The sequence below is a fragment of the Hemitrygon akajei genome, chromosome 24, assembly GCF_048418815.1.
Source record: "Hemitrygon akajei chromosome 24, sHemAka1.3, whole genome shotgun sequence".
NCBI classification, from domain to species: Eukaryota; Metazoa; Chordata; class Chondrichthyes; order Myliobatiformes; family Dasyatidae; genus Hemitrygon; species Hemitrygon akajei.
This window is the reverse complement of record NC_133147.1, coordinates 7,333,538-7,355,825: the sequence shown is the minus strand read 5'-3', so window position 1 is coordinate 7,355,825 and position 22,288 is coordinate 7,333,538. Positions and strand designations below refer to the sequence as shown.

The window sequence follows — 22,288 nt, the reverse complement described above, 5'->3', positions numbered from 1 at the left end:
GAATTAGGAAAAATGAGGGGTGACCTCATTGAAACCTATCGAATGGCGATTGAGTGGATGTGGAGAAGATGCTTCCTATGGTGGGAGAGTCTAAGACCAGGGGACACAGCCTCAGAATAGGGGGACATCTTGGAACAGAGATGAAGAATTTCTTTGGCCAGTGAGTGTTGAATCTGTGAACTAGTTGCCACAGGCAGCTGTGGTGGACAGGTCTATGTATATTTAAGGCAGAGGTTAATAGATTCTTGATTGGTCAGGGCATGAAGGGATACAGGGAGACGGCAAGAGATTGAGGCTGAGAGGAAAATTGCATCAGCCATGATTAAATGGTGGAGCAGATTCAGTGGGCCAAATGGCCTAATTCTGTTCCTCTATTTTATGGTCTTATGACCTCTGTCCATGTTTAAGGGATTGTTGAGTCCTGATCCTGATGCTCTTGCAGTCCAAAGGCTCTTTGGAAAAGGCCTAATAACTTGTTTTATTAAGTGTTAAAGTAGCAAGGAATGACCAAGAAAGACACACTAAGAAAGCAGTGGAAAAATCAATTGTGGTTGATTTGTACTCAGACTAGAGATAATAAAATTCCAGTAATAACAATTATCCTAAACTATATAAAAATGCAAGCATAGAAAAGTGAAACATCATTATTATTATGTGCTGTGTCATATGACGTGAGTGATCATGGTCTTTCCATGATCATGATTGTTCTTGGCAACTTTTTGTACAGAAGTGGTTTGCTGTTGCTTTCTGGGCAGTGTCTTTATAAGACGGATGACCCCAGCTATTACCAATACTCTTCAGAGATTGTCTGACTACTGTCAGTGGTTAATAACCAGGACTTGTGATAATGCCCCAGCTGCTCATACAACCATCCACCATCTCCCATGGCTTCACGTGACCCTGATCGGAATGCTAAGCAGGTGCTACACCTTGCCCAAGGGTGACCTGCAGGCTAATGAAGGGAAGGAGTCCCTTGCACCTCCTTTGGTAGAGACGTGCCTCCACCCTGCCCCGAAGAAATTTGAACTGCAAGGAAAATAACAAACCTATACTCCATTTTAACAGGGGATAGTGCAACCCAGTGTGAACCATTGTTCAGCAGAAAATCTGAATGCTTTTACAATCTATGGATAAAGACTGGAAATATGAGAAGTTTTATTTATCCTCATTTGGAGGTACAAATTTAATTGCAATGTCGTTGATTCAATAGGTGGTTTGTTTTGTTCATCTTGTTGGATACAACATGCCGATTAAGTGAGGCAAGATCCAGAAATTGGGTGCCAGACCAACTTCTCTGGATTTTATTGTGTTCCCTTGTAAAGAAAAATAATCAAGTCTTTTCTGAAAACTGAGTGCAAGCATCAGTCCAGGAAATGCAACTGGAAAATACAAACACTGTTTACTGAAGATCCCTGCCTAACCCTAGAAACTAAAGAGGGAAGAGCTGGAATCAGGGTAATGGGGCTATTCATCCAGCTAAAGGAACGTGGATGGTGGGTTGGAAAGCATATCTACCAAAGGAGAGGTGTAAGATGCTTCTTCCCTCTGCTAGCTTGCAGTTCATTGGACCAGTAAAATCTACTGATGGTCTGAACCAGGGGTTCCCAACCTTTTTACACCATGGACCAATACTATTTAGCAAGGGGTCCATGGACCCCAGATTGGGAAACCCTACTCACAATCTTAACAGTATTAACTACACCATGCTCAATAGCATTTGCATAATAAAGCAATTATGTTTACATTTCCATTCCGTGGTTTTCTTTCCCAACAGTCCGTGCTTCTGATAAGAGAATAGCATGTGATGAAGAGTTCTCTGATTCTGAAGATGAAGGGGAGGGAGGTCGGCGTAACGCTGCAAATTACAAGAAGCTAAAGCGTGCCAAAGTAGAAGAAGAAAAGGAAGAAGAGAAAAAATCAGGTTGGTGATGGAATAGTTAATAATACTAACGGTGTACTTATTTTTCAGTCAGAAACAGGTTTATTGTCACTGACACATCATGAGGTCTGTTCTACAGCAGCATTACAGTGCAATACATAAAATGTACTATAAATCATAAAAATGGATATAAAAATATTAAATGTTATGCCAAAATAGTGAGCCAAATATTGAGGTCTTCACTTGAGGTAGACCCAGGAAGAATTTTTTGTGTGATCATCCCTTACCCCTCAGTCAGAATTACAACGGGTCACTCATCGATCCAGTGGCAAAGTGAGCAATTGTTACTCTGAAAATGTAGTGTCAATTTCCAGGCCTGATTATTTGAGCTGAGTCTTGTGTATCTGTGACTGAACAAAAACATTTGGTAATTCAGATTAAATAACAACATTGGTATCTGATTTTCCAGATGGGAAAGAGGAAGAAAAAGCCAAAGATGGTGTTGCGGAAAAGTTAGAAACAAAAGGGTATGGTGTTCTATTCATGTATAAGTTATTCAAAACTCTTACAGGGCGGAAATAAAGATATGTCAAACTTGTCCTTGTTCCTTCGCTGGCTTATTTTGTTCTGCTGTCTTCCTTTCTGACTGCCTTATGAATTATTTTGTTATTTTTGTGTGTCTCCTTCATTTTTCTGAGTGATGGCCTGCCTGGTGTTTGCTTTATGTGGGACTGTTCAGTTCTTTGTGTATTGATAGACTCTTAATGTGTACATCATTTTGCCTTGCTGTTTGGATCTGCTGTGCCTGTTAATGCTTTGCCATTGCCCATCTAGAATATTATAATAATTACCTATGTTGCTCATCATGATCTGTTCCATAGCCTGTCTCTCTCCTTAGAATGTGTCCATCCCTTGCATTCAGTCCCTTCATCTGTATGTGGTAGTGGTAGCACCAGGTCTAGGCTTTCTGGATCTTTTTATTGCTAGCTGCCAATGAGACATCAACCATGTCGACTTATTTGATTCAATTCAAACCTCACTCCTTTATAATGGGTGCTGCTCTCCACTCTCAACACACTGATCATAACCTCACCATCAAACCCGTAGATAAGGGGGGGTGGTGTAGTAGTCTGATGGACTGACCCACTATCTTCCCCCACTATCACTGACATTAACTCTGGGAATCTCCCATCCACTGCCACCAACCTCATAGTTCCCTTACACTGCTCCTCCTGTTTATACTTCCTACCCAAGATCCATAAACCTGCCTTTCCAGGTGGACCCATTGTTCCTGCCCTAATGAACTTGTGTCTAAATATCTTGACTCTGTTTTATCCCCCCGGTTCAATCTCTTCAAACCTACATCTGTGACACTTCATATGCTCTTGGTCTTTAGACTGTTTATTCCTTTCCGTAGGTGCTGCCTGACCTGCTGAGTTTCTTGTATTGTTGCCTTGTGTGTAGATTACAGCTGCAGAACTTGCATGCACTGATAGATCTGAATAGCCTGGACCAGTTGGATTGGTGGGACACAGTTAACTGTAGAATTATTCCAGCATTACATTGAGTTTAAATACCATCTACACTCTTGAACTGTAAAGAATTGCAAACAGTATGTACATCCTAAATTAACCATAGTTTGTCTAAAGCATTAAACCAGGGATTCCCAATCTTTTTTTATACCATGGAGCAATACCGTTGGGAACCCCTGCATAAGAGTAATTCTAGTTCACACTTGCTGTTTCAATAGATTTATGTGGTGATTATTTGTTCTCCTGTTGGATTTGTAATTGTGCAGGTAACTGTGCTGGGAACCAATTTCTAGATTGTTCGTCACAAGGGGCAGGCTGTGATGTTAGCATTAAGATGTAATTCTTGGGAACTTGGGCAAGAGGGGCAACAGCAATGACCTCTGCACTTGTGTTGCCCTGGGTGGTATTGAGGGGGGAGATAATTAATGGAGAGCCACGGTGTCTGCACGCTTTTCCTCCCAGTAGTCTGGAACTAACTTGGACCACAGCAGTGTGAATGAAACTTATTTTAGCAGAATCTTGTGTAATTCACCAACTTTGGATGTGCTTTTCCCTCTAGAGTTAAGGTGGAAGAGACAAAACCAAGCAATGCATAAATCAAGATGGAAACGTATTGGCTTCACTTCCCTTGCAGCATGGTTACTGTAGCATAGCATTATTAGATGACCCTAGAAATGCTTATTTTTTTACAACGTACAATGGACCATGTAATTTATTTGTAAACACAGTTTTGACCTTGGAAGTTGTTTAATCTGTGATCCAAACAAAAAGTTAAATTGTTAAGTGAAGTTGACTAAGGAATTGTTAACCCTTTCCTGTATTTTTCAGTGTAAACAAATAGCATTTTCTGACTCCTTTGCCTGGGCACATTTTTGCTAAGCAGTCTTCATTCAAACCTGTAAATTTGTTGATGACAACTCGGCCTCCATTTTTACTACCCGTAATGAACCATTTGTATTTCTGAAAAGATTGAGAATCATGTAATCCTCATGTTATAAGTAGTAATCACATGTGTGAGATGGCTATTCTATTAATTTTTTTTATATATTATAAACTGGTAAAATCAGTTGACTTGTATACTTAGACTCCTTAAGGAAATGTTTTCCACTTTTAAAAATCTTTATAGCATCTTATTGCCCGACTGAAACATGGGTCAGATGCGTGTGTTTTTTATCTTGCTGCTTGTGAATTAAGTTTATTTCATGACTTTTTTTGACCAAAACTTAATTAAAATATTCAGTCAAACTGTGACTTGTCTTGTTCTCCAGAAGCGGATCTCTACTTTAAGGGGCAGCTGTAATACCATGTAGCAGTTCGGGTGATGCTACCACAGCTCAGAGGGTCAGAGTCCTCTGTAAATAGTCTGTACCCTGTGGAATGTGTAGGTTTCCTCCCACGGTCCAAGGACCTACCAGTTAGTAAGATTCAAAGTACATTTGTTATCAAAGTATGTATGCAGTATACAAACCCTGAGATTCTCCTTCCCCAGAGACAGCCATGAAACAAAGAAAACCACGGAACCAGCCCTTTCAAAGGAAAACATCAAACCCCCTCCCCCTCCACCACACAGAAATGGCAACAAAGAATCACAAACACAAAAGGTGTATTTTAGTACAGTGTCCATTTTCTGCATCTTAATTGTTCATTGTAAAGTGATTAGGCTAGGGTTAGGTCAGGGTCACTGGGTTGTGTAGCCCCAAGGACCTGATCCACATTGTATCTCAATAAGTAAATAATTGTCTGCTACTCTTGCGCCAAACTCCATGGCAGTTCCCAGGGCTGAGTAGGTAAACACAAGAGTTAGGGAAATAGGGTAATATAGCAGATAGCAAAACTCTTCCTGCCACTGTCTAGTTCGAGTTTAATTGTCATTCATCCATACATGAATACAGCCAAATGAAACAGTTTTACACTAGGGACAAGGTGCAAAACACAGAAACAACAGTCACACACAGTACAAGGCACATTTAATTACAAAGCAGTAAACATCATTGTGCTGTGTCGTATGACATGGGTGAACATTGTCTTCCATCTGTCTTTAATCTTTTGCCTGTGGGCAATTCTCCCTACAGAAACAGGTTTAATATCACTGGCATGTGTCGTGAAATTTGTTAATTTCTGCTATTCTCATGCTTTTCTCTTTCCATGACCATGATTTTTCTTGGCAAATTTTTCTACAGAAGTGGTTTGCCACTGCCTTTAAAAGACAGGTGACCCTAGCCATGATCAATAGAGATTGTCTACCTGGCACTGGTGGTTGCATAACCAGGACACGTGATATGCTATCAGTTGCTCAATAACCATCAGTCACAAAAACCATAATCTACCCAAGTCCCTCGGTCATGTTCTGTAGATTGATGTCAGCAAGAGCAAGCCCACAGCAATCCAATCATCACACTTTAGTGCAGCCTCTGCCAAAAACAAGTTGGATTCCCTCCGGTTGCTCCGGTTTTCACCCACCTTCCAAAGAGTTGTGTGTTAGGGTCAGTAAATTGTTGGTGTTGGAAGCGTAGCAGTACTTGTGGGCTGCCCCCAGCACATCCCCGGACTGTTGGTCGTTGGAGCAAACGATGCATTTCACCACGTTTCAGTGGACTTGTTACAAAAAGATAATTTTAAAAACATTTTAGAGAAGGTGATAGTAATACACCTGACAGATGTGAAGGAGGTGGAGGCATTGGGACTGGACCAACATCTGCAGGAAGACTGGGATGTGCAATTATCCATAACAGTGTCTAGTCTGATGTAGACCTCGGTTTAATGTGTCATTGAATCGTTCTTTATGTCTACACAGAGCTGAAAGTCCCGTCTGCTTTCTGGGTGCAGGCAGTGTGCAAACTACCTCTGTTTTATTACTTCTCTTCCAATTCAAAGATTGTAAGCAGTTACTTCTCCCTTCCAATTCTTTTGTGGTCGTGTTGTAACAGCAAAGTGTACCAGTGAGCTCTGATATCCTCCTCTGTGTAACCAGCCCCTCCAGCACACTCTAACTCGGTTCAAGGAGAGTGCTAGAGCACGGGTCACCAGTTTAGTTGCTGTGAAATTAAGAACAATTATGTATGTTTACTTAGAGATAGGGCATGGAATCTATTTCAGCCCAATGAGCACAGGCCGCATTAAGGTGACCAATTAACGTACATGGTTGGAATGTGGGAGGAATCCCATGCCATCACAGGGAGAATGTACCACATCTGGAGTATCTGGTTGCCCCACTATAGGAAGGATGTTGAGGCTTTGGAAAGGGTGCAGGAGAGGCTTATCGGGATGCTGCCTGGTTTAGAGGGCACGTGCTATCACAAGAGGCTGGATAAACTTGGGTTGTTTGCTCTGGAGTGCCGGAGGCTGAGGGGAGATGTGATAGAGCTTTATAAGGTTATGAGAGGCATAGACAGGGAGAATTTTTCTTCCCCGGGGTAGGTGAGAGGTTCAAAGGGGATGTGAAGGGTAAGTTTTATTACTCAATAAGAGTAGTGGATACTTGATACTTGATACTTGGCAAATAAGTTGGAGGTTTTTAAGAGATGTTTCAATAGGAACATTAATTGGAGGGATATGGACATTGTGTAGGTAGGAGGGACTAGTTTTTGGGATATTTGATTAGCTTTTTAACTGGTTCAGCACAACAAAGGGCCTGTTCCTGTGCTGTATTTTTCTATATACAAACTGCTTACAGACAGCAGTGGGGTTGCTGGCCCTGTAGTAATGTTTTTACTAACTGCTACACTACTGTGCTTTGTCTAACTTGTCTCAGACCTGATAATTAAATTTAATTTGAATAGACCACTCCCATTTGTTTTATTTTTGTTTGTACATAGAACAGTAGAGCACAGGAACGCCATTCAGCCCGCAATGTTGTGCCAAACCAGCTAAAAAGCAAATCAAAAACTAATCCATCCTACCTACACCATGTCCATATCTGTCCATGTGCCTATCTATTCATCTCCAACACCACCAATGTACTTGCTTCGACCACCATTCCAGGCATCCACCACTCACTGAGTAAAAAACTTAGCCCTTTGAACCTACCCCCCCCCTTTCATCTTCAATGAATCTCATTACTAACCTGGGAAAAAGAAACTCCGTTTACTCTATCTATGCCTCTCATAATTTTATAAATCTCAATCTGATCTCCCCTCCAATCCGACCTGACACTCTAGAACTTGTTTTAACCCAAGTTCGTCCAGCCTCTAAACCAGGCAGCATCCTGGTAAACCTCTTCTGCACCATAAACATCCTTCCTGTAATGGGGTGACCAAATGGTTACACAGATGTTCCAAAAAGTAAAAAAAAATACTGGAAGAACTCTGCCAGATAAACTCTTGGAGAGGGAGAAGCCAGTCAATATTCCAGGTCAGGAACCCCTCCTGACAACTGTGGGAATGTGGACCATGTACAGTGTGAAAACAGAGCCGAGGAGAGGCTTGAGACGTGACAGCGTGGTAGCGTAGTAGTTAGCATAACACTGTTACAGTGCCAGCAATTGGAAGGTCGGGGTCCAACTCCCTCAGCTGTCTGTAAGGAGTCGGTATATTTCCCCTTGACTGTGTAGATCTCTCCAGGTACTCCAGTTTCCCCCACAGATGGGTTAGGGTTAGTATATTGTGGGCGTGCTGTGTTGGACCCAGAAGCATAGTGACACTTGCAGGCTGCCCTCAGAACATCTTTGGGCTGTGTTGGTATTACTCTATCTGTGCCTCTCTGTATGTGTTACAGGGAAGCAGTTTCACAGCTATGGTGAGATAGAAGACACTGATTACAAATATGCATATTAACCATTTATTTACAGACAGTAGAACATTCAACCAGATAAGTAGTTATCTATTCCACTCTGTTGCAAAAGCTACAACACTAAACAATCAGTAACACTTCAAACTCAACAGGTCTCCCCAATTTACACAAATACAAAACTAAACATTCAACAGAAACTTTGTAAATCTGCAAGAGTGGGCCCTCCTATATCTGGTTGTGACCTGGAGACAAATAGAAAGCCAGTGAGGCTCTCGCATGTGCTGTTATTACACCCCTGAGGTTCCTGGAACTGGACACGTGCCATGGCGCACAAGGCAGCCAATGGGAAAGAGGGGCTGCATCCCTCAAAAGGGTCAGTCAGTGACCAGCACTGCGGAAGCAACTTTCAATGGCAAGTAAATTAACCCTACACGTTACAATATGTGACAAATACAACTAATCTTTATAAAGTCGATTCTGGGATTGAAAGGTTTGCCATAGGAGGAGTGTTTGATGGCTCTGGGCCTGTACTCACTGGAATTCAGACGGAGGGGACCTCATTGAAATCTATTGAATGTTGAATGGTCTTGATAGAGTGGATGTGGAGATGTTGTTTCCTGTGGTGGTGGTCTGAGAGCAGAAGAGGACACAGCCTCAGAACAGAGGGGCATCCATTTAAAAAGAGATGAAAGGGAATTTCTTTAGCCAGAGTGGAGAATCTGTGGAATTTGTTGTCACAGGAGGCTGTGGAGTCCAAGTTGTTGAGTATTTTTAAGGCAGAGGTTGTTAGATTCTTAATTATTCATGGTGGAATACAGGGAGAAGGCAGGAGATTGGGGCTGAGAGGGGAAATGGATCGGCCATGATGAAATGGCAGAGCAGACTATATTTTATAGATAGATACTTTATTCATCCCAAAGGAAACTACAGTGTCACAGTAGCATTACAAGTGCACAGATACAAATATTAGAAGAGAAGTAAAAAGAATAAAAAATAAGTTACCACAAACAATCTAACAGGAGGGGACATCACTTCCCCAGCTATAGGTTGATTCATAGAGTCTAGGCCAAGGGTAAGAATGGCCCTCATCATACAGTCTCAGAGCTATCACGTAAAACAGAAGATTGCATTGCAAATGAGTTAGGACAGGTCCGGGGATAAGGAACATGGATACTGATTGTTGGCAAGGCATTTTAAAGAAATGAGGCCAAATATGAGAGAACAGGGTGGGGAATTCAGTATTTATTCCAGAGATTTTCAGATGGTAGGATCTCACTAGCCGCAAGTGGAGAATTAAAGTGACAGTCAACAATAATCAGCCCTACAAAGGGATTAATCAGTGTAGAGCCCACCCAGTCATATCCTCGGAGTGGAAAAAGTGCAAATGAACCTCTGCTTCATCTGAGATGTTGGAGTGGGGCTGGGGGAGATGGGAGTGCCCCAGATAGTGGGATCATGTTGGAGCTGATGAAGGATATTGATATTGTTGGCTTGGTTGGGTGGAAGGAGAGGACCATGGAAATTCTGTTGTCCTGTTCCAATGGGGAGGATATATGCAGTCGATGTTTCAGGCCGAAAGAATCACTTTATTACCAGTATGTGAAACATACCAGAATTGATTGTGGTTTGGCGCAAAGTATAAAACACAGGACAATACCACAACAGGCAACACAACAGCAAACCAACAATTTACAAGACAATAGTGCAAACAGCCACGATCAATCAGCAGAATGGCCATGTGTGCAAATGTCAATAATCAAAATGAAATGTGAATGTATGAACAGACTCAATAATTACCAACAGAACACGGAGAACAGGAAAGGTCAGTTCACGGATGCTGTGCAAGGGCGGTCAGGGTATCACACCTGAGTGAGTTTTGTTGAGAAGGTGTGGAGTCCTAGTGGTAACAGTCCTGCAGTGTCTCCCTGATAGCAATTTGGTGCTAGGGTTGGTGGAGTCAGCAGTCATTTTTCCAGCTACTCTGGCGATGAACAAGCCTTTTAATGTCAGAACATAGAACGTGGAAAACCTACAGCACAATACAGGCCCTTTGGCCCACAAAGACCCTATCTTTCCACCTCCACCACCGTTGCCAGCAGCCCATTCCACGCACTCACCACTCTGGGTAAAAAAAACTTACCCGACATCTCCTCTGTAGCTACTTCCAAGCACCTTAAATCTATGCCCTCTCGTGCTATCTATTTCAGCCCTGGGAAAAAGCCTCTGACTACCAACACAATCAATGCCTCTTATTATCTTGTACACCTCTATCAGGTCACCTTTCATCCTCCGTCGCTCCAAGGAGAAAAGGCTGAGTTCATATCTAGATAGCAGTGATAGGATTGGACCAAGCCAGCATGGATTTACCAAGGGCAAATCATGCTTGACTAATCTATTGGAGTTTTTCGAGGATGTAACCAGGAAGTTAGACAAGGGAGATCCAGTGGATGTAGTGTACCTCGATTTTCAGAAGGCATTTGATAAGGTCCCACATAGAAGATTGGTGGGTAAAATCAGAGCTCATGGCATTGGGGGGAAGATATTGACATGGATAGAAAACTGGTTGGCAGATAGAAAGCAAAGGGTAGCGGTGAATGGGTGTTTCTCAGAATGGCAGGTGGTAACTAGTGGGGTGCCACAGGGCTCGGTATTGGAACCACAGCTGTTTACAATTTACATCAACGATTTAGATGAAGGCATTGAGAACAACATCAGCAAGATGATACTAAGCTAGGTGGCAGTGTGACATGTGATGAGGATGTTAGGAAAATTCAGGGTGACTTGGATAGGCTGGGTGAGTGGGCAGATACTTGGCAGATGACATTTAATGTGAGTAAGTGTGAGGTTATCCACTTTGGGAGTAAGAACAGGAAGGCAGATTATTATCTGAATGGTGTAGAGTTGGGTAAGGGAGGAATACAAAGAGGTCTAGGAGTCCTTGTTCATCAGTCACTGAAGGTGAATGAGCAAGTGTAGCAGGCAGTGAAGAAGGCTAATGGAATGTTGGCCTTTATTACAAAGGGAATTGATTACAAAAGCAAGGAAATCCTTTTGCATTTGTACAGGGCCCTGGTGAGACCTCACCTGGAGTATTGTGTACAGTTTTGGTCTCCAGGGTTAAGGAAGGACATCCTGGCTGTAGAGGAAGTGCAGCGTAGATTCACGAGGTTAATTCCTGGGATGTCTGGACTGTCTTACGCAGAGAGGTTAGAGAGACTGGGCTTGTACATGCTGGAATTATGGAGATTGAGAGGGGATCTGATTGCAACATATAAGATTATAAAGGGATTGGACAAGATAGAGGCAGGAAATATGTTCCAGATGCTAGGAGAGACCAGTACCAGAGGGCATGGTTTAAGGATAAGGGGTAGGTCATTTAGGACAGAGTTAAGGAAAAACTTCTTCTCCCAGAGAGTTGTGGGGGTGTGGAATGCACTGCCTCAGAAGGCAGTGGAGGCCAATTCTCTGGATGCTTTCAAGAAGGAGCTAGATAGGTATTTTATGGATAAGGGAATCAAAGGATATGGGGACAAGGCAGGAACCGGGTATTGATTGTAGATGATCAGTCATGATCTCAGAATGGCGGTGCAGGCTCGAAGGGCCGAATGGTCTACTTCTGCACCTATTGTCTATTCACTCAACCTATTCTCATAAGGCATACTCCCCAATCCAGGCAACATCCTTGTAAATCTCCTCTGTACCCTTTCTATGGCTTCCACATCCTTCCTGTAGTGAGGTGACCAGAATTGAGCACAGTACTCACAGACTGACCAGGGTCCTATATAGCTGTAACATTACCTCCCGGCTCCTAAATTCAATCCCATGATTGGTGAAGGCCAATGCACCATATGCCTTCTTAACCAGAGTCAACCTGCATAGCAGCTTTGAGTGTCCTATGGACTCGGACACCAAGATCCCTCTGATCCCCCACACTGCCAAGAGTCTTACTTTTAATACTACATTCTGCCATCATATTTGACCTACCAAAAAGAACCGCCTCACACTTATCTGGGTTGAACTCCATCTGCCACTTCTCAGCCCAGTTTTGCATCCTATCAATGTCCCGCTGTAACCTCTGACAGCCCTCCACACTATCCACAACCTCCCAACCTTTGTGTCATCAGCAAATTTACTAACCCATCCCTCCACTTCCTCATCCAGGTCATTTATAAAGATCCTGAAGAGTAGGGGTCCCAGAACAGATCCGAGGCACACAACTGGTTACCAATCTCCATGCAGAATATGACCCATCTACAACAACTCTTTGCATTCTGTGTGAAAGCCGGTTCTGGGTCCACAAAGCAATGTCCCCTTGGATCCTTACTTTCTCAATGTCTTGCATGGGGTACCTTATCAAATACCTTGCTGAAATCCGTATACACTACATCTACTGCTCTACCTTCATTGATGTGTTTAGACACATCCTCAAAAAAATTCAATCAGGCTCATGAGGCATGACCTGCTTTTGACAAAGCCATGCTGACTATTTAAATCCTGCCTCTCAGGATCTTCTCCATCAACTTGCCAACCACTGAAGTAAGACTCACTGGTCTATAATTTCCTGAGCTATCTCTATTCCCTTTCTTCAATAAGGGAACAGCATCTGCAACCCTCCAATCCCCGAGAACCTCTCCCGTCCTCATTGATGATGCAAAGATCATCACCAGAGGCTGACAGCTGATGAATGGACCACTCACTGCTATTGATGGTGAGAGGGTTGTGCATGCAATGGAGCTGGCTGAATCTGAAACCCTCTGCAGCCTCTTGCAATTCTATCCATTGGAGCCTCAATAATAAATGTCCACTGTACATCTGTAAAACTTTGCCACAGTCTTTTGTGACATACCAAATGTTCTCAAACTCCTAATGAAGTGTAAACATAAGAGATTTTGGAAATCAAGAGTAATGCAAAAAATTAGGAACTCAGCAGGACAGGGGCCTTCTTTCCCCTTCCTTTCCAGTCCTGATGAAGGGACTCAGCCCAAAATGTCAATGGGCTCATTCCTCTCCATAGATGCTGCCTGACCTGCTGAGTTCCTCCAGCATTTTGTGTACCTCCTTCACTAGCATCATCCGCAAACTTACTAATTGCTCCATTTACATTCTCATCTAAATGATCTACATAAATAATGAATAAGAGAGGTCCAAATACTGACCCGTGGGGCACCCCACTAAGAAACAGGCCTCCAGTTGGAGAATCAACCTTCAGCAATCACCATCTGCTTCCAATTATTGAGCCAGTTCTTAATTCACCTCACTGCTCCCCGCTGAATCCCATGTGACAATCTTCCAAATGAGTGTGCTATGCAGGACCTTAATAAAGTCTATATAGACAACATCTACTACTCTACCTTCATCTACCCTCTTAGTTACTTTTCAAAAAAAAACTCCCAAGATATTCGTCAGACATATCTCCAACCCACAAAACCATGCTGACTATTCAAGTGATAGTGGACCTTATCCATCAGAATGCTTGAGATGAGATTGTAGTGCTATCCTAGTCTGGAATAAAGCAGATATTTACAATGCATCTGGCACATGCAGCAATTTTTTTTTAAATCTCATTTTTCCATACAAGTGTCTTCGATAGTCAATACCACTCAAAGGCCATTGGTAAGCCGGGGTGTAGCATTATTCAGCTACACAACAGTCCTCAGGAAGAAGCTGTTTTTCAGTCTTACTGTCTTGGCCAAGATGTTTCTGTATCTCCTACCAGATGGCAGGAGATTGAACAGTGTCTGGGATGGGATGGGTCTTTAGTGATGCAGCGATTGAGAGTTGTAGATTGTCCCCAGGTATGGTAGTTGAGTCCTAATGATGTGCTGAGCCATCCTAAGCACTGGGTGGAGTTGTCTGTGATCTGTCTTGCTGCAGCTGGAGTCCCACCTCGTTCCAAGACCTCACTACTTCCTACCCTCGTTTAACTTCTACACACCACCAAGAAACAGACATTGAAAATTGCAGCCTTCTCCTGTGGATCCACATATAGGCAGCTCTCCCTTTTACTGTTAATATAACCTCTTGGAATTATCTTTAACCTTGCATTCCAAATCCATCTAGTCCCCTCTTTGCTCTCCCGATTTCCTTCTTAAACTTTTTATATATAAGTTTTTTTAACATTCGTACTCAGCTGCCTAAACTCAATGCCCAAGCACACTGCAAAAATAATTTTATTAGACAATACTTGTGTGAGATGTACAATAAAGGTCGTGCGGTTAGTGTCTGCAACTCACGTTCCCTCCCGAAAATGACGTTGAAGTGCTGCTTCTGAACGCGTGAGGGCGCTGCAGACCTCTATTAGAATTCCTCCAGAATTTTGAGTCTGTTTCTTTGGATATCCTGTATCTGCAGATATTCTCGTGTTTAATATTAGATTTGCTTCCCAAACTGTCCATTGTCCCAGAATGAAACAATTAAATGCAGGTTAAATAGTTTGGCGGAAACATTAACACGAAGTGTCTATAGAAGGCGAGAAGTGAGCGAGCTAACGTTCTTTGTTATGTCGCTAATGTGACAGTATTTAGTTTACAATCTATTCTGCCTCTACCTCGTTATGACCACGCACCTTATCGTTTACCTGTATCGCACACTCTCTGTAGCTGTTACACTTTATTCCGCATTCTTTTACCTTGTTCCACCTCAATACACGGCGAATTATCTGATCTACATGAACAGTGTGCAAGACTGTATCTCGGTGCGTGTGACAAAAAGAAACCAATTCTAGGAACTGATTAAGGATCTGAATTACCTGGCAGCGAAGACACTCAGCGCCAAGGAGCTGCGTTGTGAAGGGCAGTTGTCGGTAAACACAACCGGTTGGTGGGCGGTGAGTTTGGAGTTTGTGACTCCTCTTCCTTCCAAAAGTGTATTTTATACGGATCAACACCTCAGTGAAAAGGTGACTTGTGATGACGTACCAGGCTGTCAGTACACAGGTGAAAAATCGACTTCCTCAGGTAAGTGTAAATAACGATTCTGTGGAAACTCTCATCCAATTGCCAAAATATTCCAAGGATCTGCGACTCGAGGTGGAACCCCCACCTCCCCTCAGTACGTCAGGCTCTGCCTCCAGGGGGAAAAACTCATCACCAGTCATTGAAAATCTGTTCACGGCCGAATCGTTTAATTTGTGGGGAACTTTTTTTTTGCGTGGACGCAGTTATTTATCCTTCCCCTCCTTCACTCCAGGCAAGTCGGTGGTGTCCTTCCCCGAGTCTGTGGCAGCCCCAGACGGCGCGACAGGCTCAGACAGTGGCTGGGTGAGATGCAGCAATTTCCCCAGCTGTTAGCTCGGAATGCATTTACAAAACCTGGAAAAGATGCCCAGGGGGACATGACAGCTTGCAGAGGGGAGCAGCTGGGTCAGATTACACTTCCATGTGTGACTGAGGGAGGGGCAGTAATGAGCGAGTACGGAGAACCTGTCCCTATTGGAATATTCCCTGGCCACTTGGGCCGTTCTCGTCAATCACCATCACTGGACATCACCTGTAGGGGTCTTGCTGTGAACGGATTACCCCGTGTTCCTCCCTCCACCCCCACTGCAATTCAGCTATATTTTGCTGTTCAAACAAATCCCATGTGAAAGGCAGTTTTCCACTGTTCCAACGCAGGAGGCTCCAGCGATCTGAGGGGGCCCCGGTCTCACTACTAACCAGCTGGAATCCGTCCCAGTGCAGGGCGAAACGGGGTCTGCAGATGCTGTGTGGCGTTAACGTTGACGGTAATGGACATTGTTCTTGTCAATTGGGATTTAATTCTCGGAATTAAAAACAGGAGTCAGTGGCTCCGGAGAAAATACTTAGGTGGTATACTTGGGCAGCTCAGTATTGGAGGGCGAGGGTCCTAAACCCAGCCACGCTGGGTGAAATGTCCACTGACCCTCAGCTTATTCTCTCCTCCCCACCCCATGTCCACTTACTGAATTACATCAAGGGCCATCGAACAGCTGACACCTACAGTATCAAAGCCATTTCCGTGGGGAAGCTGTTTTACTGACCAAGCCATCAGGCTCCTGGGTACCTCACTTACCTTAACCCGGAATTGATTCCACAGCCTCCAAACTCCACCACTCAGGTTCTCAGTAATTTTTAAAAAAATTTTGTTTTTCTTACAATTGTTTGCCTTTATGTATGGTTTTCATAGATTCCATCGTATTTATTTTCCTGTAAATGCCCACAAGAAAATTCATCTCTAGGTAGTATATGTACTTTGAAAACAAATTCACTTTAAACACCAACATCCATTAAACATTTCTTCCACCTTGCCAGTTGTAACTAGCCAATCCAATGGTCATTAGTTGCAGGACACTGTGGCAGAAAGGACCAAGCGCATCCAGCATGTGTCACATCACTTGATCTACTGCAGTCCTCTGGCAGACATCAACACTGTCCACATCCATCCTGAAATGGCCCCTTGCCACCTCTACTTGACTAGTGACCAGAAAGCAGTCACTCCAAAGTGAATCGAGTACTTGCTGACATTGCATCAGCCGGAGATGAAATAGGCATGGTGTAGGAATCTTTCACTCTTTAAATTCACTTCTCTGGACAAGAAAAAAAAGGGTGCCCCTCTTCAGAGGAGGTCAGAATCAATCTCAGACACTAGGATGTCACCAAGCTGATGAGGGAAGAATTATCTCCAAGGTTCTATACAACTCATTCCCAATGCAGAGGAGCCTTTGGTTCAGTTCTTGGTCTGGGAATTACATCACAGGCAGGTCGATGTGTAATTGCTGATGGAATGCGTCCTCTCTCTGTGGTTACCAGCATACTTCCCAAGGCTTTATCCAGCAATTTTGCCACAAGGAAATGTAGCAAAAGTACGAGAGACTATCTGCACAGCTCCAGGTCATCATCTGGAAGCTCTTCATTCCTGGAAGCATATTCCATTCGTATGAGAACCCATCAAACCACCAGCAGCACAACGGAATGCTACAGGGCTTACTGATCCGTGCCACCAAATGTTCACTAAACACAGTTTAGCAAGTGCCCTTTCAGCTATGAAGAGAATCCAATCATTGTCAATAATTTCCATCTAGTTTATTGATAATAAGACTAAAACTGTACAATTACTACACTGTTGAAAGAGACAATGAAACAGAGGAAATCTATTTAACAAAAATTCAGTAAAAATTGACTACATGATGTTCATACATTTCCTGTAAGATTTCTGCAAGTGCAACCTGGGGCAGACTGAGCTCCAGGGCAGAAATACACTTGACAACAGTCCACAGGCAAAGTTTATTTTCCCTTTTAAAATGTTACAATAGTCAAACCACCTTAAAAGTTAGCAATAAAAAATTGCAAATCAATTTGGCCAAAGTTTTATTTACAGGACGAAACAGCAAAAAAAAAACCATCACATTTAAAGTTTTTGCACCTCCTCCCCTCAGAATAAAAACCAACAGGTACACTGAATGCTTAATTTCTGATAGTGTTGTAGTCCAGACTTAAAACTACAAACTAGGAGCTTCAATCAAAAAAACTGCAGGTTTTCCCCCCTAAAAAAAAAGCACGAAATGTCTGAAATCAGTAACGGGGAGGAATGACCTGGCAGGAGGGCACATTGTAGGGCGTCAGTCAAATGCAGGTCCAGTTAGATGCCAGAGTTCACAGATCACAGGACGATGCCACGTGTAGAGTGGAAGGAATAGACGCAACTCCTCCTCACTTTCTTCATTAGATGTGATACTAAAATCCCAAAAACGGAGGGAAAAGGGGATATTTATTGCACCCAAGCTGTTCCCAGGAAGATGCGTGTTAGACAAGCCAGTGTTGGAAAAGGCAAAACATAAAGTAATACTGAGACAATACGAACAGATCTATCAACAGGAGGTGTGGGTGGCGGGGTAGCCCACAGCATTAAGGGGCAATTGGTTTAGGGAGTGGACAACGTGGCAGATCACAGTTTGTAAACAATTCTGCTTCACTCTTCCTTTTGCTCAGCCGTGGAGCTACTGGCCGCCTCGCTCTCCGCCGCTGCCGCTTTCGTGGTCTCCTCCGTTGCCTCCTGCTTGTCGCCTTCCCCTGACCTCTCGGTCTGTTCCTCCTTGGCCGGGGCCGCCTCTGTACTCGGAGCCTCGCTGTTAGTTTTGGTGTCCTGGCTCGCTTGCCCCTCGTCCTGAACTTCGCCGGCGACCTGCTCCTTCACCTCCCCGCTGGCCGCCGCGTTAGCATCCTCTGCCGGTTTGGCGTCAGTCTTTTCCTCGCTCGGGCTGCCCTCAGTTGCCTCGCCTTTCTTTGTTTTCTTAAAGGTCATTTTACCCAGTTTAAACGACTTGAACGACAGCGTCTTTTTCTTCTTCTTCTTGGGAGTTTCCGTGTGCTCCGACTTGGCGGCCTCCCCTTCGGCGGGGGGCGCCGGCTCGATGGCATCGCCCGAACCCTCAGCCGCTTCGTTCACCGGCTCGGCGGCGGCACTGCTTTCTCCGGGAGTAGCCGAGGCTACCTCGCCATCCGCCTTCGTCGGAGATACATCCCCGTTCGTTTTAACGTGCCCGTTCTCCTGCAACGGCATGCGGCAGCACATTAGCGGAGCGCAGCTCCCCACCACCCCACCGCCCGCCCGCTCCCCGCCCGCACAGCCCGGGCAACAGGTGCAGCAGGCGGCCGCCTGCAAAAGCCCAAGGGGCGGCAAATCGGAGGGTTTGGGGATGCGGTTCCCTATACCTCCCCCCAAATCCCGGTAAAGCGCGCTGGAGGGGAGGCAAGAATTTGCGGTGGCTGCCCAAGGTGTGGGTATGGAGCCCCCGAAACCCGAGGAGGGGTGGGGGCGGCCCCGCTCTCTGCGGCCAGGCGGCGCTCTCGCGCTTCGAATGAGCGGCTCTCCGGCAGAACAAAAGTAAAAAAAAATCGGGCAGAAGCGGGTCCCGCAGCAGGGAGCTTTGGGGGGGGGGGGGAGATGAGGGCGGGCAGGGGTGTAGGGGACTGAACGATGGGTCATCGAATTGGTTAACCGGTGTAAAATCCGGCAGTGGGATGGGTGGTGGGGAGTGCATTGTTTGAGCACACGGTCGCGATTCCGCAAAAACCACGGCCAGTCGCACAAAGCGACCCCAGAGACCCGAAGCCGAGACGAGGGATGGTACGGGGGTGGGGTGGAAGCAAATCAGTTCCATCCCAGACAACAAGGGAGCAGGGACCAAGCTCCCCAAAACCCGCTCACATCGCATCTTCAGGGGCTTGTATTACCGAAACCCTACAAACCGTCCGACATCGTGGGTTTAACTCACAATGTATTGCCCCCTCTCTCCACCTTCGGCGGACGGAGCTGGGACCCTGTGGGAGTAAAGCTGGGGTTGCGGGCGAATAGCGGTCCCGTTCCCCCGCCGGGTTGGAGCGCAGGGTTTGCAGGCTGTTAACGGGGTACATACCTGTCCGCTGGACTTGCCAGGCTCCTGGGCTTTGGGTTTAGCGAGTGTGCTTCCCATGGTGGCGGCTGGCCGGGCTCCGGACACTGAACAGCGGGCTGAGCGAGCGGCCGCACCTTGCCTCGGCAGCTCCGCACCGCACTAAGCTCTAGCCGCGCCCGCACGTCCGCCTCATAAGTGGCAGCGGGCGGAGCGAACGCGGCCAATCGGCACCGTGGGGGCGGGACCAGCGGCGAACAATGGGCCGGACCCCTTGTTCAGGCGGGTTCAATCCACCGGGTTACAGACTCATAAACCCGGGTTACGGATACAACATTCAACCCAACCTCTCACCACATCTGGGGTTAGGCTGGGATTGACCGATGAACAGCCTAAAACCGTGGGCAGGGGAACGCATTGTCCGATCCCAGAGCCCAGCCACCGTGTCCGAACCCCGTCCTCTGCACCCAGCGACCCAGGAGAAGGCGTGGTGTCCCGGCTGAGACAGTGATGGGCTCGGGCGTGGGGGGGATGAGGGGGTTGCGAGAAAGGGGGTAGGGAGAGGAGGGTAGGAAAAGAGGGAGGGGGAATTCCCAAGGGAATTGAGAACTGAGCGCGGAGGGAGGGTGGGGGCATGGTGCTTTCGGTTTGGCCAGTAACTCTGCGGTTAGTGTAGGGGGATTTTCACATCAGAAATGCCCAGTGAATCAGACTGGGCTTTTTCTGAACAACCCGGCATTCTGTCGGGTTATTCTGCGAACAACTACTCTTCCCGTCCAACCTCTCCCGATACCTCAGGCCCTCCAATCCTGGTAAATCTTCTCTGCCGTCTTTCCAGTTTAACTGCGCCCTTTCCCGTCATAGCTGTGTACAATAATCCAATTGTGGCCTCTCTAATGACTTTTACTACTGCAACATAATGTCCCAACTCCAATGCTCCGTGCCCTGACTCCTGAGGGCTGGCCTGCACCTGTCCAGCTCTGATGCCACTTTCAACGTAGTATTGGAGCTCTCTGTTCCTATACAGTCTCTGTATATGCTGGTTTAACTTTCCAGAATGCATCAGCTCACTGTGTCTGTACTGAAATCCATTTGTCATTCCTCAGTCCACTTCCCAATCTGATCAAGTTCTTCCTGCAACACCAAGAAAATGCAGAGAGTTGCAAACACGTGCTAGCCCATCTTGGAAACCAGCCTCCTATGGATTCTGTCCATGTTTCTCCCCAGTAATAACACAGGAGCAGAAATAGGCCATTTGTCCCATTGAGTCTTCTCCGTCATTACATCGTGACTGATTTATCATCCCTCTCCTGCCTCCTCCACATAACCTTTGACATCCTGACTAATCAGGAACCTATTTAAATATACCCAATGACCTGGCCTCCACAGCCATCTGAGGCAGTAAGAAATTCCACCCCAGCTGAAGAAATTCCTTCCTATCTCCATTTTAAATGTACGTTCCTCTGTTCTGAGGCTATGCTCTCTGGTCCTAGGCTCCCCCACTATAGGTGACATCCTATCCAACATGCTCTCTGAAAGCCTTTTAATATTCGATAGGTTTCAATGAGGTAACCCTCTCATTTTTCTAAACTCCAGTGAGTACAGGTCCAGAACCATCAAATGCTACTCATACATTAACCCTTTTATTCCTGTGAACCTCCTCTGGACTTTCTCAGAATGCCAGGACATCTTTTCCTAGATAAGCAGATAAAAGCTGCTCACAATACTCCAAGTGTGGTCTGACCAATGCCTTATAAAGCCTCGACATGACAACCTTGCTTTTATATTCTAGTCCTCTCGAACTGAATGCCAACATTGCATTTACTTTTCTTACCACTGCAGATTAACCTTTACGGCATCCTCCAACTGGCGGGTGTATTCAAAGATATTTTCAATCTCGCATTGCTGCAATCAGAAGTTCCCACCTACTTCAAAAGGGCAACGATTATTCCAGTGCCTAAGAAGAGCTGTGTGAGCTGCCTTAACGAATATCATCCAGTGGCACTCAAACCTAGTGATGTAATGCTTTGAGAGATTGGTCATGGCTAGAATCAACTCCTGCCTCATCAAGGACTTGGACCCATGGCAATTTGCATGTTGCCACAATAAGTCTAAGGCAAATGGAATCTCAATGGCTCTTCATATAACCTTAGATTGCCTGGACAATACAAACAGTTAGGATACTGTTTGTTGACTATAGCTCAGCATTTAACACCATCATTCTCACAATCCTGATTGATAAGTTACAGAACCTGGGCCTCTGTGCCACCCTCTACAATCGGATCCTCGACATCCTAACTGGAAGACCACAATATGTGCAGATTGAAAGTAATATCTCCTACTTGCTGGCGATCAACACCTCAGGGATGTGTACTTAGCCCACTGCTCTGCTTTCTCTATACCCATGAAGGTGTGGTTAGGCATAGCTCAAATGTGTGTTCTTGATACAACCATTGTCGGCAGAATCTCAGATGGAGAAGAGAGGGTGTACTGGAGTGAGATAGTTGACTGATATTGCAGCAACAACCTTGCACTCAATGTCAGTAAGACCAAACAGCTGATTGTGGACTTCAGGAAAGATAAGGGAACACAAACCAATCCTCATAGAGGGATCAGAAGTGGAGTGACTGAACTATTTCAAGTTCCTGTGTGTCAAGATCTTTGAGGATGTAACCTGGTCTCAACATATCAATGCAGCTATAAAGAAGACAAAACAGTGGCTATATTTCATTAAGAGTTTGAGGAGATCTGCTTTGTCACCTAAAACACACAAAAACATCTACAGATGTACTGTGGAGA

At 45.1% G+C, this 22,288-nt stretch overlaps 2 protein-coding genes across 2 annotated transcripts in view; one reads left to right on the top strand and one right to left on the bottom strand.

The window, feature by feature from the left end:
- Positions 1-4,656, top strand: part of hdac1 (histone deacetylase 1) — a 51,418-nt gene extending 46,762 nt beyond the window's left edge. Inside the window, exons 12-14 of the mRNA XM_073028267.1 lie at positions 1,775-1,921; positions 2,349-2,406; positions 3,971-4,656. Coding sequence (XP_072884368.1) covers positions 1,775-1,921; positions 2,349-2,406; positions 3,971-4,007 — 242 coding nt within the window. The 3' untranslated portion in view covers positions 4,008-4,656. The remainder of the gene's footprint in view (positions 1-1,774; positions 1,922-2,348; positions 2,407-3,970) is intronic.
- A 12,509-nt stretch (positions 4,657-17,165) lies between these two features.
- Positions 17,166-19,672, bottom strand: marcksl1b (MARCKS-like 1b). The gene is made up of 2 exons (XM_073028266.1): positions 19,514-19,672; positions 17,166-18,645 (listed from the first exon to the last, which is right to left on the bottom strand). Exons 1-2 carry the CDS (start codon positions 19,568-19,570, stop codon positions 18,067-18,069), a joined length of 636 nt encoding a protein of 211 aa, XP_072884367.1. The 5' UTR covers positions 19,571-19,672; the 3' UTR covers positions 17,166-18,066.
- Positions 19,673-22,288: the final 2,616 nt, after the last annotated feature.